This window comes from Leptodactylus fuscus, chromosome 8, assembly GCF_031893055.1.
Source record: "Leptodactylus fuscus isolate aLepFus1 chromosome 8, aLepFus1.hap2, whole genome shotgun sequence".
Lineage (NCBI taxonomy): Eukaryota > Metazoa > Chordata > Amphibia > Anura > Leptodactylidae > Leptodactylus > Leptodactylus fuscus.
This window is the reverse complement of record NC_134272.1, coordinates 18967233-18985031: the sequence shown is the minus strand read 5'-3', so window position 1 is coordinate 18985031 and position 17799 is coordinate 18967233. Positions and strand designations below refer to the sequence as shown.

At 46.4% G+C, this 17799-nt stretch overlaps 1 protein-coding gene across 1 annotated transcript in view; it reads left to right on the top strand.

Annotated features, from left to right (window-relative positions):
* LOC142217156 (uncharacterized) overlaps nt 1-17799 on the top strand; it is a 36567-nt gene that overhangs the window by 13377 nt on the left and 5391 nt on the right. The window contains exons 8-14 of the mRNA XM_075285347.1: nt 1548-1922; nt 2865-3158; nt 5538-5888; nt 11918-12304; nt 12570-12875; nt 14790-15131; nt 15695-15991. Of these exons, the coding sequence (XP_075141448.1) occupies nt 1548-1922; nt 2865-3158; nt 5538-5888; nt 11918-12304; nt 12570-12875; nt 14790-15131; nt 15695-15991 (2352 nt within the window). The remainder of the gene's footprint in view (nt 1-1547; nt 1923-2864; nt 3159-5537; nt 5889-11917; nt 12305-12569; nt 12876-14789; nt 15132-15694; nt 15992-17799) is intronic.

The following is a 17799-nucleotide window of genomic DNA, read 5'->3' as shown; positions in this document are numbered from 1 at the left end:
CATTCATTTCAATGTTCTACGCGTGTTAAACAGAACCCATTGAAGTCAATGGGATTCTGTTTTGAAGCGCTCACTCTGACACGTGTTTACGTGTCAGAATGAGCGCCGCGTAACATTGTGGGAACAGGCCCTAAATGTTCATATACTGTATAGTTGGTTAGCCAAGTGTGTGTATTCAGAGGTGAAGAACCAAAACTCTGCTGCATCACACTTCCATAAGGGAGCTGTATATTGTCAGTCAGTGATGGGTTCAAATCCCATCCTGTAAAGTCAGAAAAGAAAGATTGTGTACACAAAGGTTTACGCTGGATTTGAACTTCTGACAATTTGTACACAAAAAGTGAACAACGGTGGCTAATAATTCCATGGAAATGGTATGTCGTAAAGAATATAATGAGTTAACCCCTTCCCACCAGAGGAATTTTTTGATTTTTCTTGTTTTCTCCCTGCCTTCCAAACCCCGTAACTTTTTTACTTTTCCACTCTCAGAGTCATAAGAAGTCTTAATATTTGCAGGACAAATTGTTTTTCATGATTCTGCCATTTATTATTATTTACAATGTAGCTGGAAAAAAATTCAGAATGGGATGGAATTGGAGAAAAAGTGCAATTGTACGACTTTCTTACGCGCTTTGTTTTTAAGGTGTTCATTCTGCAGCCAAAATGACATGTCACCTGTATTCTATATTTCGGTACGATTCCAGGGATACCAAATGTGTATGTGTTTTACAGTAATTTTTAACTTTTATATGATGCCCCTTGGGTGCAAGACGGCTGTGAAATAAGGACGTTTTTCAAAGCCATTTTGCACCTTGGTCATCTGAATGTAGACTTGCTTGTATAAGGCAACCTTTGGTGTAGCTTCTAGCGGAGGCAACCACATCAGCTTGTCTGTGTGAGTTTCAGAGGTCAGGATCCCACACCTGTAAATGGGTCATCCGTATGAAAAATGACAAACATTTTTTTGGCTGGGGTCCCACATTGTGAAAATGCCACAATTTTGCCACGGTGGCAGCGTTTCACAGTACCTGCAAAGTAGATGTGATTCTGGCTAATCCAATCCACACATTGCAGAAAAAAATCTGCAAGGGAATCGCTGTGATTTCAAAAGCTCTCATGTTTTTGTAATTTCCAGTGTGTCAATTATACCTATGGAAATGCTGGAATTTTTAGCATAGATATAATAGGGGCAATAAGTCTGCAACGGAAAAATCTGTCATCTTTCTGTGAAAAGTTTCCACCATGTTTGTTTTTTTCCTGCAGCACTTTTTGGCTGTTGCTCACTACTCCTGAGTTTAGCTCAAAATCCTGCAGTAAAATCTGCAATAATAAAAGCTGCATTTCCGCTACGTGGGCCCTCAACCTTAATGGTCACAAGACCTTCAAAATGTGAAAAATGGGGCAAATATTCAAAAGAAAAATCACTGTATTAAAAGTGTTCAGAGATTGAGGATTTTTTTCATAAAATCTCAATTTTGCTATGGATGAAAGGCTAACTGCAAAAACAGTAAAAAAAAAATGTGATTACCATCTTTTCTTTTTCACAGTGGTCCAGTCAATTTTTTTTAACAATATCCAGGGACCCCAGAAGTGGTATGACGGGGAGAAGGTGATCTTGTACTGTTCAGCTTCATACTGTACACAGAACACCCAGGTGATATGGATTGTGACAGGAAAAGATGGGACAGAAGATGAAATATGTGAGGATTCGGGAGGTGCTGTCGTGAGGAAAGATGGTGGTCCTGGTTATGTGGCTCACAGTGAGAAGGCAGATATGTCTGATATAGAAGATCTCCTGGACATCACCAGTTGTCTCAGCTTCACACCTTCTGTTTGTAAGCACAAAAATATCACAATAAGCTGCAAAATCACCTGTGAGGGGAGAGGCAGACAGAAGACATTTCAGAGGAAACAGATTTATGGTAAGAATTGTTATTTCCGAATAACAGAAAGTAATGGTTAGGGCTTGTTCACATCTGCGCTCAGGGTCTCCGCTTTCAGGTTTCCGTTTCTTGCACGAAACTGGGCAGGAGACGGAAACCTGCAGGCATTTTTCAAACCCATTCATTTGAATGGGTTTGAAAAGTGTCCGGCCGTGAGCGCCAGTGAGTGTTTTATGCTCTCTGCGGCGAAAACGTTTTCTATTTTTAAGCAGACACAAAGTCGGAAATGCAGGACTTTGTGTCCAGTTAAAAAAATGGTTTCGCTGTGGAGAGCATAAAATGCTCATCGGTGCTCACTGCTGGTCACGGTCTGACAGGTTTCCGTCTTCTGTCTGCAGAAGACGGAAACCTGATAACGGAGACCCGAACGCTGGTGTGAACTTAGCATTAGATGTAAATTTCTCCGACCAATGATACGTTTAGGGTCAGTTATGAGGCTGTAGAAGGTTTCCTGCTCGTGTGTTTAATAAGAGGACGATCACTTTCTTTTTTATATTTGCTGGTGTCAGTGACTGGTATCTGTTTACATTGACCAGTGATCAAGAGCGAGCAGTCACCCGATCACTGGTCTCCAGACATGTTATGAGCCATCATGCCCAGTCCATTCATTAGTAAGGAAATCACCAAATGCCAAAAATGGCCAGCTCGACTGACAAGTTATATGTCACCTCTAGTTTCTAATCTGTAAATTTGACAAATGAAATAGTGATACAGAACTTATCAATTAAAGAGTGAAATATAAGAATCCCCCATATGATAAGGTGGCTGAGTGTTTATGACCAAGTACTCGCTGACAGTTTCTGTTGAAATGAGGACTGGACTACAACTTAGCAGAGTTCTTCATGGAAGAGTTGGGAAAGCCTCGCACAAGCCAATGGAAGGTGATGTTTGACTTATAAATAATTTTGCGTTTTCTTGCAGTAAAGCCCAAAGTGTTGAACCCTATAAAATTGTCTCTGACTGATTCGGGTGATGTTCTCTGCGCTTTGGACATCGAGGACTTTTATCCTTCTGATATCCAGATAAAATGGAACGATAAAGAATATCTCAGTTCAGATAAAACAGTAGAAAACACAGATGGCACTTACAGTGTGCACAGCGAATATAAACTCCCCAGAAGTTTCTTCAGAGACCCACAGTCCACGGTGAAGATTTCCTGGAAACATGAGTCTATGGATGACTGGGAGTGGAGGCAGATACGTGCGCTGGATAAAGGTAGAGATACATGTGATTTACATGACATTATTTATTCTGGTTTGTGCTTTATTTTCACTAGGCATGAATATAGGTACTAGGTGTCACTAGGTATGGCTTTGGTGACCAGGTTCTCCGTACTCCTGATATAAAGGATTTCCTGGACTTAGGTTGTCAGAGTGGGAACAGACGTGGTCCTCCACAGTCTGGTTATTAGGGACCTGGGTACCAGCAGTAGAAAGCCAACCAGTTTGTGAGTGTACTTTTGGATTTTGCGGGGGAATAAAGGGGTGGGGTTATCAAATCATCCAGGGCACAGTCAGTGACCATCTGAATTATTCTGAGGCTCTCATGCCAAAAGAGATTCAGGAGAGGGCAATTCCACCAGATGTATAGCGTCATTCCCCGAGCGGTGCCACATCTCCAACAGAGATCAGAGGTGGAAGGGAATATCACCTGAAAGTCAGAAGGAACTCTGTATCAGCGGGAGAAAATTTTAGAATTGATCTTTTGAGCTCTACATGATATGGAGAACTTATGACATGAGTGGAAAGCCGAGAGCTACACATCTAGTGGACACCTGTAATCTTTGTCTGGTCATGATCAGTTTAGAAATTCTGAGCGGCTTCGAGGCCTGTATGAATTTAGTAACAGTCTTCTGAATGATGGAAATAAACATTTTGGGGAGTGTGATGGGGATTGTCTGGAATAGGTAGAGAAGTCTATGGACAACATTCAGTTTTAGTAGGTTGTTGCGACCCATCCAGGAAAAACCTTTGCTGTCCCATCTAGGAAGGTCGGACTGGAACTTTTATTAGAGGGGGGAAAAATTAAGAGAGTAAATATCAAAGTGGTGTTGATAGAATGCCATTCACCCAAACTTGAGCTTCTGGGAAGGAGTATGGTGTGCGTACAGGGCCGGCGTCAGCGCACGGCATAGTTGGGCAAGTGCCGGGGCCCACAGAGCCTCTGGGGGCCCCCCGGCACTTGCCTGTCACAATTTCAGTTCATCGGCGTCCATCCGCCGATGAGCTGGAATACATACGCGATGCAGGAGCTGAGAGATCAGCTCCTGCTTTAAAGCTCCGGCCCGGCTTGCGTGTGTAGGCGCGATGACGTCATCGCATCACGCTTACACACGCAAGCCGGGCCGGAGCTAAGCAGGAGCTGATCTCACAGCTCCTGCATCGCGTATGTGACTGGAGAGAGGAGCATCGGGGGAACGATGGAAGGTGAGTGATGGAAGGTGAGTGTAAGTGTTTGTTTGTATTACATATTAAGGTGAAACATAATGAAGGGGGCAAATGAAGGGGAGGGGGGGGGGGAACGGCATGACACTGGGGAAGATGAAGGTGGTGGGGAGAGAACGGCATGAAACTGGGGACAGAGATGGAGGGGGCCCAAAGAAACTGGGGGGCAAATGAAGGGGAGGGGGGGGAACAGCATGACACTGGGGCAGATGGAGGGGGGGAGAACAGCATGACACTGGGGCAGATGGAGGGGGTGGGGAGAGAACGGCATGGAACTGGGGACAGAGATTGAGGGGGCCCAATGAAACTGAAGGGGAGGGGGGGAACGGCATGACACTGGGGCAGAGACGGGGGACATGAAACTGTGGGCAGATGAAGGGGGAGAACGTGATGAAACTGGGGACAGAGATGGAGGGGGGGACACGAAACTGGGGGCAGAGGAAGGGTGTATATGAAACTGGGGGAGAGATGGAGGGGGGGCATATAATTTACAGGTGACTGTAGGAGGATTATACTGTGTGGGAGCACATAATAAATGAATGAGAATGGGTGGAATCAACATAAAAGTGGGTGGAGCTAAATTTGCAGCGGCGCGCAGAGCGCACCGCACATTTTGCCCCTCTTTCTACTCTTTAAAAGATTGGGAGGTATGGCGTTGGTGACGCCACACTCCTGCATGACGTCACTCGCTTCATCTGCAACGCACAGTGTCTCGACTCCCCCACCTCCTTTACAAGGGGGCCCACTGAGGCTCTGTCGCCCAAGGGCCCATAAAAACCTGGAGCCGGCCCTGTGTGCGTATACAAGCGATCATAGTGTGGCCCAGACCCATATGTAGGAGAGTCACTTCAAGGAAGCTTCAATCCATCTTATCGAAGGCTTTCTCTGCATCCAGGGATAGCTACAGAATTGGGATTTGTGAGTGTTTTGCATAGTGTGTAGTTGAGAAAGCCTTCAGAGTATTATTCCATACACCGCTATAGATGTACACTTCATAAGCATCAATCGGGAATTGCTCATGAATTTTACTATTAGCAATGAGAGTTAGTGAAAGAGTTTGTTTGACACTGATGTTTATCTATAAAACATTGTACGTTGCATATTGTTCCTTTGTATTGATGCGTTGATTACATGTTTCATTCACTTTCAGATTTTCCATGGAGGCCAGTATTACAAGAGATTTCTATTCCCAACCTTCTTGAGGGGATCCCATGTATCCTGAAATGTGAGGTGTCTAATGTATTCCCCGATGTGCTGAATGTGAAGTGGCTGAAGAGGGAGAAGGACAGCGAAGAATTATTCCCGCTGGTTCATAGTGATAAGTATATGATCTCAGACATTACACCCAAGCGGCAGAAGGATAACACTTATACATATAAAGCCGGCTTAAAGTTTACTCCATCAGTCACCACCGACCAAGGAGCAGAGCTTATCTTCAGAGTGGAACATCCCAGTCTAGGAAAAACAGCAGAAAACAGCAGCGGACCCCTCTCTATACAAGGTGACCTTGTCAGGATGGTCTTTGATATGGTCTTTATAACCAATAACCTTCTTACCCCCTCCCTCCTAGAATTCTATTCCTTTGTGTCCCTCTTGTACATAAATATACATCCTTCAGAAATTGTTTTTAGATATACCTGAAGAAGAAGCCGAGAGCTTCGAAACGGTGTAATCTACCATCATTATTAGTTAGCCAATAAAAAAGATATTAACTACTGAAGACCAGTGCCGCACCTCCCATGAGGCGACCTGAAGCGACCGCTTCAGGCGGCGCTATGCCAAGGCCCCAGGGAGGGCGGCATTTTTGCTGACCTAAGCCAGTCCAGGACAAGCTGTCCTGGACTGGCTTAGGGTCACCGTCACTGAGCGGTGGATTGGGGAGGCTGCTGGAGCAGCGCTGCTCCAGCGTCCGCCCCTCACGCTCAGGCAGAGAGCAGGTTCTCTCCCTGCCTGCTCTCTGCCTGCTAAAGACGCTCGCACCGCTCAGCCCCGCCCCCTCTGCTCGGCTCCGGGGGGGGGGGGGAGTTGCGGCTTTCTGACGTCCGCTTCAGGCGGCAGAAAGCCATAGTTCACCCCTGCTGAAGACTCTCAAGTTTTTAGTTTTTTTATATTTCCTATCCACTGGCTAACACGGTACAAAGACAAACATTTTCCTTATACACTATAGTCTTTATATAAATGTATGACATTATTAAGAAACAGGGGTTTCACTTTGTGAGTTATGTGATAATAATAAATGCCTTTGTGTAAACGATAAGGATATTACAGGTCACTGAAGTTTATGATGACGTGAAAGCACACAATTGCCTCTTGTAAAGGGGATTCGTGTGGGTTTGCATTCATCTATGCATTATTTTTAGTGTAATTTAAACCTCTTTGAATTATTTCCTAGTATTTACCACATTTATCTTCTGTTTGCATAAAACAGCAAAGATTTTAACCTTTTTGCCGACTCTGTCCCAACATCCATAATAGTACAACAGATGTTGGCTCCAGGGCCGTTTTAACACATTGTCGGGCCCTGTGCAAAGATTTCATAATTGGGCCCCCATCACCACAACCTAGAAATACCTGACCTGCACAAATTATAATGCTCCCTCAATTGCCCCCACATAGTTTAACGCTCTTTAGTGACTCTCATAGTATAATGGCCCCCTAGTGGCCCTTTAAAATATTCCCCTTATAATGTTCCCCTTCAGATTACCCTTCCCACAGATTTATGTCTCCCTCCAGGTTTCCCCCACAAATTCATGTTCCCCCCACTCCCTCTCTACCCCCACCATGTCATGCCCTCCCTCAGGTTTCCCCACAGTATCATGTCTCTCCACACTGACATGCCCCCATTAGATTTCCTCCACAGTATCATATCCTCACCCCAGGTTGCCCCCACAGTATCATGTCCTCACCCCAGGTTGCCCCCACAGTATCATGTCCCTCCACACTGACATTCCCCCCTCAGGTTGCCCCCACAGTATCATGTCCCCCCACACTGACATGCCCCCTCAGGTTGCCCCTCAGTATCATGTTCCCCACCCCCAGGTTGCCCCCATAGTATTGTGTCCCCACACCCCCAGGTTTCACCCATAGTGTCATGCCCAGAACCCCTCCCCCTGTATCATATCCTCACCCCTACAGTATCATGTCCTCCTACCCTCCAGGTTGCCCCATAGTGTCATACCCCCCCCCCCTTTGCCCTCACAGTCTTATGTCGTTGTTTCCCCTCCTCCAAAGTTGCTTCCACAGTTTCATGTCCCCCACTGTATATAGCAAAGAAACAAACCTTAATACTCACCTTCCCCCTGTCCCTCTGGTCCCGGAGTTTTCAAGGAGCATCAGGCGCGATGTAAGTGACTACATCGCGCCTCCTACTTCCAGGACACCAGGAGCAAAGACATTGGCTGGATGGTGAAGCAGGGAGCGGACAGCTACTTACTTCATCATTAGGTTCAATTCATCGGCGTCAAAAGGACACCGATGAGTTGGAGTAGCTCTGACCCACTGCCCTGCAGGGGCGGATCCAGGGCCGGGCGAGCCGGGCAACCGCCCGGGGCCCCGCGGCGCTGCCGGGACCTAACAAAATGGTCCCGGTCGGCATGTCCCGATTCCAACTGAGCTCATCGTTAAAGCAGGAGCTGACAGCTCCTGCTTTAAACGCCTATGTATTCAGCGCATCGGCGGTAGGACGCCGATGAGCTGAATGCATAGGCGTTTAAAGCCGGAGCTGTCACAGCTCAGCTCCTGCTTTAACGCTGAGCTCCGGCCTCCGGCATTTGTAGCCACGATGTGATGACGTCATCACATCGCGGCTACAATATGTGTATGAGGGAGAGAGCTGCGAGGGAACGAGGAATGGTGAGTGTGAGTGTGTGTGTGTGTGTGTGTTTGAGAACGGCATGACACTGGGGCAGATAGAGGGGGGGGAGAACAGCATGACACTGGGGCAAATGGAGGGGGGAGAACGGCATGACACTGGGGCAAATGGAGGGGGGAGAACGGCATGACACTGGGACAGATAGAGGGGGAGAGAACAGCATGACACTGGGGCAGATGGAGGGGGAGAACGGCATGGCACTGGGACAGATAGAGGGGGGGAGAACAGCATGACACTGGGGCAGATGGAGGGGGGAGAACGGCATGACACTGGGGCAGATGGAGGGGGAGAACGGCATGACACTGGGGCAGATGGAGGGGGGAGAACAGCATGACACTGGGGCAGATGGAGGGGGAGAACGGCATGACACTGGGGCAGATGGAGGGGGGAGAGAACAGCATGACACTGGGGCAGATGGAGGGGGAGAACGGCATGACACTGGGACAGATAGAGGGGGAGAGAACAGCATGACACTGGGGCAGATGAAGGGGGGAATGGCATGACACTGGGGCAGATGGAGGGGGAGAACGGCATGACACTGGGGCAGATGAAGGGGGGGAATGGCATGACACAGGGGCAGATGAAGGGGGGGAGAACAGCATGACACTGGGACAGATGGAGGGGGGGGAGAACAGCATGACACTGGGGCAGATGGAGTGGGGAGAACAGCATGACACTGGGGCAGATGGAGTGGGGAGAACGGCATGACACTGGGGCAAATGAAGGGGGGGAGAACAGCATGACACTGGGGCAAATGAAGGGGGGGAGAACAGCATGACATTGGGGCAGATGAAGGGGGAGAGAACAGCATGACACTGGGGCAGATGAAGGGGGAGAACGGCATGACACTGTGGCAGATGGAGGGGAGAATGGCATGACACTGGGGCAAATGAAGGGGGGGGAACGGCATGACACTGAAGCAGATGAAGGGGGAGAACGGCATGACACTGGGGCAGAGACGGGGGGAAATGAAACTGTGGGCAGATAAAGGGGGAGAATGGCATGAAACTGGGGACAGAGATAGAGGGGGGGACATGAAACTAGGGGTAGATGAAGGGTGTATATGAAAATGGGGGAGAGATGGAGGGGGGGACATATAATTTACGGGTGACTGTAGGAGGATTATACTGTGTGGAATCACATGAAAATTGAATGAGAATGGGTGGAGTCAACATAAAAGTGGGCGGGGCCTAACTTGTTGCGGCGCGCTGAGCGCGCCGCACGTTTTGTTCCCTCTATCTAGTCTTCAACAGTTCGGAAGTACAGGTTAGAAGTGCGAGACCCCCCCAGTAAGTAGGGCCCCACCAAAGTCAATTGCCCAGGGCCCCGCAAACCCTGGATCCGCCACTGCTGCCCTGGACAGCAAATGTTGGACTGTTTCCCAGTCCAAAGGGGACCCTCGCTACCATAGGACCTAGTGCAAATGCACTGTTGGCCCTTTGGTTAATCGGCCCTGGATGGCTCTGCTTAGAAACAGAGTGGCACCATAGGTGTCAGGTCTCCAATGCTTCACACAATGGAGATCCAGTGATTATACCCCCCCCTTCCCCAATGATATCACTCTGGGAAGAGACTGGGAGAGTTAAATGGTTCCCACTAAGGAACAAAGCTCTCCGTGTTCCCGGGCAGCATGTAGGACACATGCCGTTGACTTAAGCATACGCGTCTAGTAGTCAGGCCTCAGTGAACCAACCTACAAACTCGTTTGGTATTGTTTCTTTTCTATCTTTTATTCCCATTTTATTTTATGTATTGCATTGTACTTTTATCTGTATTTTCTTGATATTCACTGATATGTATTTCTGTATATGTTAGTGGCTAGTACTAATCCTCCCGGGTTAATAAATATATAAAATTTATAAAGCTCGTTTTATATTATCTATTCACATAAGGGGTGTCCTCAAGACAAACGTTAAAACTTAATTTTTATTGTAAAATCAATGAAAAAGGTCAGGGCAGGCGGTCCCTATTGTTATAAATACAAGAATTTTTTTTAGGAGTGTGATATACATTCCAAACACTAGGGAGTATGAGTGTAGTCCCCTTATTCTGGGATTAAGACTGCCTAGTGAGTATATATTCAATTAACTTCTAGACACCTATTGTTATTGATAACAAATAAAACTACTGTGTACCATAGCCTAGCAATCTTAGCTCTGATACACTGTCTCCTAGGCTAGTGCTCCAGTGTTCCAATAGATTAACCCTTCTATTCTAATCCTTTAACCAGATTGTAAACAAAGGGAGAGGATGTCCTCAGAAATTCCATAAAGTGTGGGGGTCATGGCGCCTTTCTCCTGTGGCTCAGTGTAGCACCTTATCTTTGAGAACGGCTTTACATTAATTTATGTCGGAGGGGTAGGGAACCGCCTGGAGTGTCCACGACTCCTATAATTTGATTTATTGTGTTCCTCTATGTTGTCCTGTTCCATTATTCATGTGTCTTGCCTATTGATACCTTCATTACGTTGTATTGCTCTGATTTTGGAGCTCTGATGGACAGTTTGTGGCACGTGGGTTACATTATGGGCCCACTATGGACTGAGGGGGTTGGTACTGTGGCATTTTGTTTTCCTTTTTTTCCATGTATGTTTCTGTTGGTGTACCTGCTTATTTTGTTTTTGTACCATATGTTACATGCGTGTGCTTTATTATTATGTCTGGTGCGCACTTTTCAATAAAACAAATACAAATAAATAAAATAATTGTTAGGGAATAGCAGACGATAATTCCCCAGGAGCTGCTGGTGAACCCCGGAGGGAGGGGCACAAGGGACAGTGAGCCCTAAGCTGAAGCCCCCCACTTTCCCTTCCTATTGACAGACCCTAGCCTAGGTAATAGGCGACAACCAAGAAGACAGTCCCTCCCTGAATACGTGAAACACAAAACGCAGACAAGACGAACAACAACAAAGGGAGGTCAGCTAGCCAGGGTTCGGTAACAGGAGAGCGATGCAGTGCCAAATCAGAGTCAAAAAGAATTTTCAGTAGGGAAGCCAGAGGTCAAGGATTAGAATACAAGTAATATAACAGCAAGAAAAACCAGAAAGCTAGAGGCAATAACCGGCACCAGTGTGACTGTGAGCCAAGACTAAATAGGGAAGGAAGAACCCGCCCTGAACCTGATAGGAAGGAAAGCTGTCAATCACAGGCAAGACAAAATCAAACACTTAATGAACAGAGGCAACCTTGGCAGAAGACGGGTGTGGTGCAAATCCAATTAAGTACTAGAGGCGTGTTCACACAGTGCAACTAAAAACTTTAAGCAGATTATCAAACTGCACACGCCTCCTGCGCCGTAGCACACGAGCAGAGGGTGGCGCAGAGGCCCGAACAGGCAGAGATGTTACAATAATATTAATATTTAAACATTCCCATATTCCATATTCTTCAAATGTCCTTATCATTAATAAAAGGACCAACCCCTTGAATGTTTAGTATGTTCTAAGTTCTGTAAGTAGTAACCCTGTGTTGTACATCAGCATACAAGTGCACATCAGCTAAAGTAATACCTGTGGTCAGACAGTGTACAGACTACTGAAAACATTTATTTTGGCTTCTAAATCTTTATACTAACTATATCCTGAATTGCTATGTGCGATATGTGTCTCTATCTGTCCTACAAGGGCACTAACATTATATTCTATTATTTCTCTCTAGTTCGGTCAGATTTCCCACATCTCATTGTTGGGGACATTAAAGCACCTGATGAGTGGACGCACGGGAAGAAGGTGACCCTTCAGTGTCCAGTGTCTTATTGTCCTGAGGATGTTACAGTCATATGGATGATGACTGAAGGAGATGGTAAAGTCCAGGAAGTCTCCAGCACTGCCGAACAGCCGCTCAAGGAGAGGGAGGTTCTGAAGAGTTCTGGTTATTTCCTTACTACAGAGACAGATGAGTGTGATGTAGAAGGCCTGTACAATATCACCAGTATAATGACATTTATACCAACTGTGAGGAGACATTATGGATCACGTATTACCTGCAACATCACCTTCAATGGTGAAACCAGGACCAAGACATTCCAGCCAAAATCTGTTCATGGTAAAACTATCCACATATACATGAAACTTCTGTGTTACCCTTATATTAGACAGGTTTCAAGAATTAAAATTTCTATGTGTGATTAAAGGAGAACTGAATGTAAATAAAATAAAAAAAAGTAGTCAGTATAGAGATCCAAAACACACAACATGGCTGGATACAACATGGCTTTCCTTCAGCTGCTTGTATCACATTATGGAATAGTTGATGTTGTGCTCTTATATCTGACAGTGCAGACACTTACATATCTGATATTCTCTTCTAGCTAAGCCACAAGTGTTGGATCCTTGTAAGGTAACTCTTACTGAATCCGGGGATGTGATGTGCTCTCTGACCCTGCAGAACTTTTATCCTAAACATATTAAAGTCACATGGAGAACAGAGCAAAGTATACTAGAAGCCAAAGAAGATTTTCAGGAAAATGCAGATCACACATATAATATCTGCAGCCAGTGCAACGTCCAAGGAAGTCTCTTTAAGGATCCAAACTTTAAGTTGAGCGTGACATGGAGTCACAAAGCAAAGAAGGAAAACGGAACTAAAGTCCTGTCATGGAGAGATCTCACTAACAGTAAGAAAGATGATTTACCCACTGTATTGAGGGCAGGTTGGGGACTGTCCTTCACACTCTATATTCTACAATATACCCACTGCAGTGGCGTAACTTTAAGGCAATATTCTGTAAATCTGTCCTATGTCTGTGATAAGCTCACAGAAGCTCGGCCATACTGTATTTGTAACAAGCCCCACAGCTGTGTGTACATCTGTAATACCAGGGTATGTATACGCTATAATGAGTCACATTCAGAGACTGTAAACAGAGATCTTGAAAATCAGTGGCGTAACTACCACCATAGCAGCAGAGGCAGCTGCCACAGGGCCCGGGACATTAGGGGCCCGGTGACAGCTGCTACCGCTGCAATCATTATACTCTGGGGTCTTTTCGGACCCCCGAGTATAATGATTGGCGGACCAGGAGAGGTAAGAAACATAAAAAACACTTTTACTTACCTCTCCACGATCCGTACAGGCTTTGGCCTAGTCGTCCGACGTCACATGAGCCGGGCCTACGTCCTGGCTCATGTGACGTCTGACGTCATTGAAGAACGACTACTTCGGAGGCCAACAGCATAGGAGCCGGGAGATAAGTGAGTAACAGAGGGGTTTTTTATGTATTTCTCCCCCTGGGTCTCCAATTATTATACTCTGGGGTCTGAAAAGACCCCAGAGTATAACAATTGTATATGGGTGTTCATTATGGGACATAATACTGTGTGTAGGGGCCACTATGGGGGATAATACTGTGTGCAGGGGCCACTATGGGGGATAATACTGTGTGCAGGGGCCACTATGGGGGATAATACTGTGTGCAGGGGCCACTATGGGGGATAATACTGTGTGCAGGGGCCACTATGGGGGATAATACTGTGCGGAGGGGCCACTATGGGGGATAATACTGTGTGCAGGGGCCACTATGGGACATAATACTGTGTGCAGGGGCCACTATGGGGGATAATACTCTGTGCAGGGGCCACTATGGGGGATAATACTGTGTGTAGGGGCCACTATGGGGGATAATACTGTGTGCAGGGGCCACTATGGGGGATAATACTGTGCGGAGGGGCCACTGAGGGACATAATAGTGTTTGCAGGGGCCACTAAGGGACATAATACTGTGTGCAGGGGCCACTATGGGGGATAATACTGTGCGGAGGGGCCACTGAGGGACATAATAGTGTTTGCAGGGGCCACTAAGGGACATAATACTGTGTGCAGGGGCCACTATGGGGCATAATAGAGTGCGCAGGAATGCGTAGGAGGGGTCGGTTGAGGTCGTTGGTGTCGGTCGGGGGGGGCCATGTCAAAAGTTCGGCATGGGGCCCTGCCATTCCTAGTTATGCCACTGACCCACTGTCCAGTCTAAAGCTGGCTATACACATAGCATTTCTATCAGTCAGACTAAGGCCCCACGTAGTATCTCACAGGAAAAAAAACAGTGGCAACACTTTTGCTTCCATTATACCTAGAGTGAAACCTGTTTCCGTAGGTATAATTGACATGCTGTGATTTCCAAAACTGCAATGGTCTATGGGTCCTGCGAGTTTCCTAAGGTAACCGCTTTTTTATGCAAATTAGCTTTCTGTTTGGGGGCGTCCTGAATGGAAACACATGCGCAGTAGTGAAGTTTGTAAGGTGATAAAATGTGAACACTATTGCAAGTCACTGTAAACAGTAGAATGTCGTAAAATAACTGTTTGTTGATCATTGAAAATAGTCAATTAATCATGATTTTGATTTGGGTGATAGTCGCCCAGCCCTACTGTCAGGAATACTTCATTATGTCAAACATCACATATTAGTGAGTTTTATAAAGCACTAGCACTTGCTCCTGTCTCACCTCAACATATGCACATCTATGTTATAGTGAATTTATAAAGGAAATTTACAAAACCTAATAAATTATGATCACGTTCTATATCTGAAGGTTTTCCATGGCGTCCTGTAATACAGGAAGTTCCCATACCTCATCTACTGATGGGACAACTAAACACTCTCCAGTACAACATCTCTGGATATTTCCCTGATAATGTGACTGTGAGCTGGTATAAGAAGAGGAAGGGAGCCCTGGAATCTGTACAGGACAAGGATAAGTATAAGACATCAGTCACTGAGTCCCAGAGACAGCCGGACTCCACATACTCCTGTACAGCCAGTCTGAGCTTCACCCCATCACTGAGAGACCAGGGATCAGAAATCATCTGCAGAGTGGAACATCCCAGCCTGGAGGGACCAATAGAGACAAGCAGCGGAGTCTTACGTGTACAGGGTGAGTGTACTGGGCATGCATATTAGGGGAAGTCTCAAACTGTGGGGCAAATTTACTAATATGACAATGTGACCTTAGTTCAGGAAGTCTGAGTCTGGAGATGCACAAAATTTAATTTACTCACCGAACCTGACTCCTATAGTATCTGGCCACCACTTCTGCCTCCAATACATCGACCCTAAAGAACGCTGCAGTACCCTCTAAAGGAAAAAGCGGAGGCTGGACAGGAGTGTTGAGTAAAATATTGGCTCAATTTGCACAAGGAGGCGCCTTCTCAGGTTGTCGCCTCGTGGCAGGTGTGGCCCCGGATCAGCTAGCTATCCTGGTTTATTGGGCAGTGTTACTTCAGCATATGTTGTACTGTATTAATGCTATACTATAAGAGAAGGAACCATGAACAGAAGGTCCTGCATATCACACAATGCAACCCAAGGCTGTCCTGATTTTGACTATGATCACAATGCTTGAGTTGTTTAGTTGAAAAAAACAACCTGACATTCCGGATGGAGATTCATTTTATTGTGTGCTTTATTCTCTTCCTGAAATTTTTCATTATTTTCTAGGTAAACCAAAGAACAGGAAACTTGTTAAAGTAACCGTGGGTAAGGAGGAGGTGAAATATTCTCTGGTTCTAGAGAATTTCTATCCCAAAGAAATCCAGATTGATTGGTTTTCTGGGACTCATACCCGTCCATCAACAGAAATATATAGAAATAATCTAGATAAAACCTATTCTGTTACCAGTGAATGTCGAGTATCTGAGAAGGACTTAAAGAATCCAAACATCAGAGTCTTTGTGAGGTGGAGCCATGAGTCCATGGATGATTCTGAGACCAGAGAGATGTCTATAAGAGATAAAGGTGAGTAGAGTGAAATAAGGCAAATGTACCAAGAGCATTATTAGAGAGACAGTAAGCTTATTGGATTAGCATAGCACCACTGCCACATGTAAAGACCAGTAGCACATCAATATCAGGTGAAGTCCCAAACAACTACAAGAAATGTGGTTTGTCTTACATAGAGACAAAATTTCACCTTTTCCATGCAGCCGCCTCATCCGGCAGTAATAGAGGTGTTGTAGACTGAGCAGCATTGGGGCCAGTGGCGTAACTACCGCCATAGCAGCGGAGGCGGCTGCCACAGGGCCTGGGACATTAGGGGCCCGGTGACAGCCGCTACCGCTGCTATTATTATACTCAGGGGTCTTTTCGGACCCCCGAGTATAATGATTGGCAGACCGGGAGAGGTAAGAAACATAAAAAACATGTTACTTACCTCTCCACGATCCTGCCAGGCCTCCTTCCTGACGTCTCTGACGTCACATGAACCCGGCCTCCGTCCCGGGTCATGTGACGTCTGACGTTATTGAACAAGGACAGCAGCACAGGAGACAGCGGAGAAGACCGTAGAAGCCGGGGGACAGGTAAGTAACAGTAGTTTTTTATGTTTTTATTCCCCCGCGTCTCCGATTATTATACTCTGGGGTCTGAAAAGACCCCAGAGTATAATAATTGTTTATGGGTGCTCACAGTGGGGAATAATACTGTGTGCAGGAGCCACTATGGGTGATAATACTGTGTGCAGGGGCCACCATGGGGGATAATACTGTGTGCAGGAGCCACTATGGGGCATAATAGTGTGTGCAGGGGCCACTATGGGGCATAATACTGTGTGCAGGGGCCACTATGGGGTATAATACTGTGTGCAGGGGCCACTGAGGGACATAATACTGTGTGCAGGGGCCACTGAGGGACATAATACTGTGTGCAGGGACCACTAAGGGACATAATACTGTATGGAAGGGTCACTATTGGGGATAATACTGTGTGCAGGGGGCCACTAAGGGATATAATACTGTGTAGGGGCCACTAAGGGATATAATACTGTGTGCAGGGGTCACTATGGGCGATAATACTGTGTGCAGAGGCCACTATGGGCGATAATACTGTGTGCAGGGGCCACTATGGGGGATAACACTGTGTGCAGGGGCCACTATGGGGGATAATACTGTGTGCAGGGGCCACTATGGGGGATAATACTGTGTGCAGGGGCCACTATGGGCGATAATACTGTGTGCAGGGGCCACTATGGGGGATAATACTGTGTGCAGGGGCCACTATGGGGGATAATACTGTGTGCAGGGGCCACTATGGGGGATAATACTGTGTGCAGGGGCCACTATGGGACATAATACTGTGTGCAGGGGCCACTATGGGGGATAATACTGTGTGCAGGGGCCACTATGGGGGATAATACTGTGTGCAGGGGCCACTATGGGGGATAAAACTGTGTGCAGGGGCCACTATGGGGGATAATACTGTGTTAAGGGGCCACTATGGGGCATAATAGAATGCGCAGAAATGCGTAGGAGGGGGTTGGTCGAGGTCTTCGGGAGGGAGGGACCCATGTCAAAAGTTTGTCACGGGGCCCCGCCATTCCTAGTTACGCCACTGATTGTGGCACAATATACAACAGGGTCAAGTCATAACCACAATAGTGGAAATGCTGCGATTCCAAAACATTGGCATTTTTGTAAATTCCAGCTTGTCCTTTATATATATATATATATATATATATATATATATATATATATATCTACAGAAACGTTGGTGTTTTCAGTATAGGTATAATAGGAACAGAAAGTGCACAGAAGAAAAACGCAGATTTT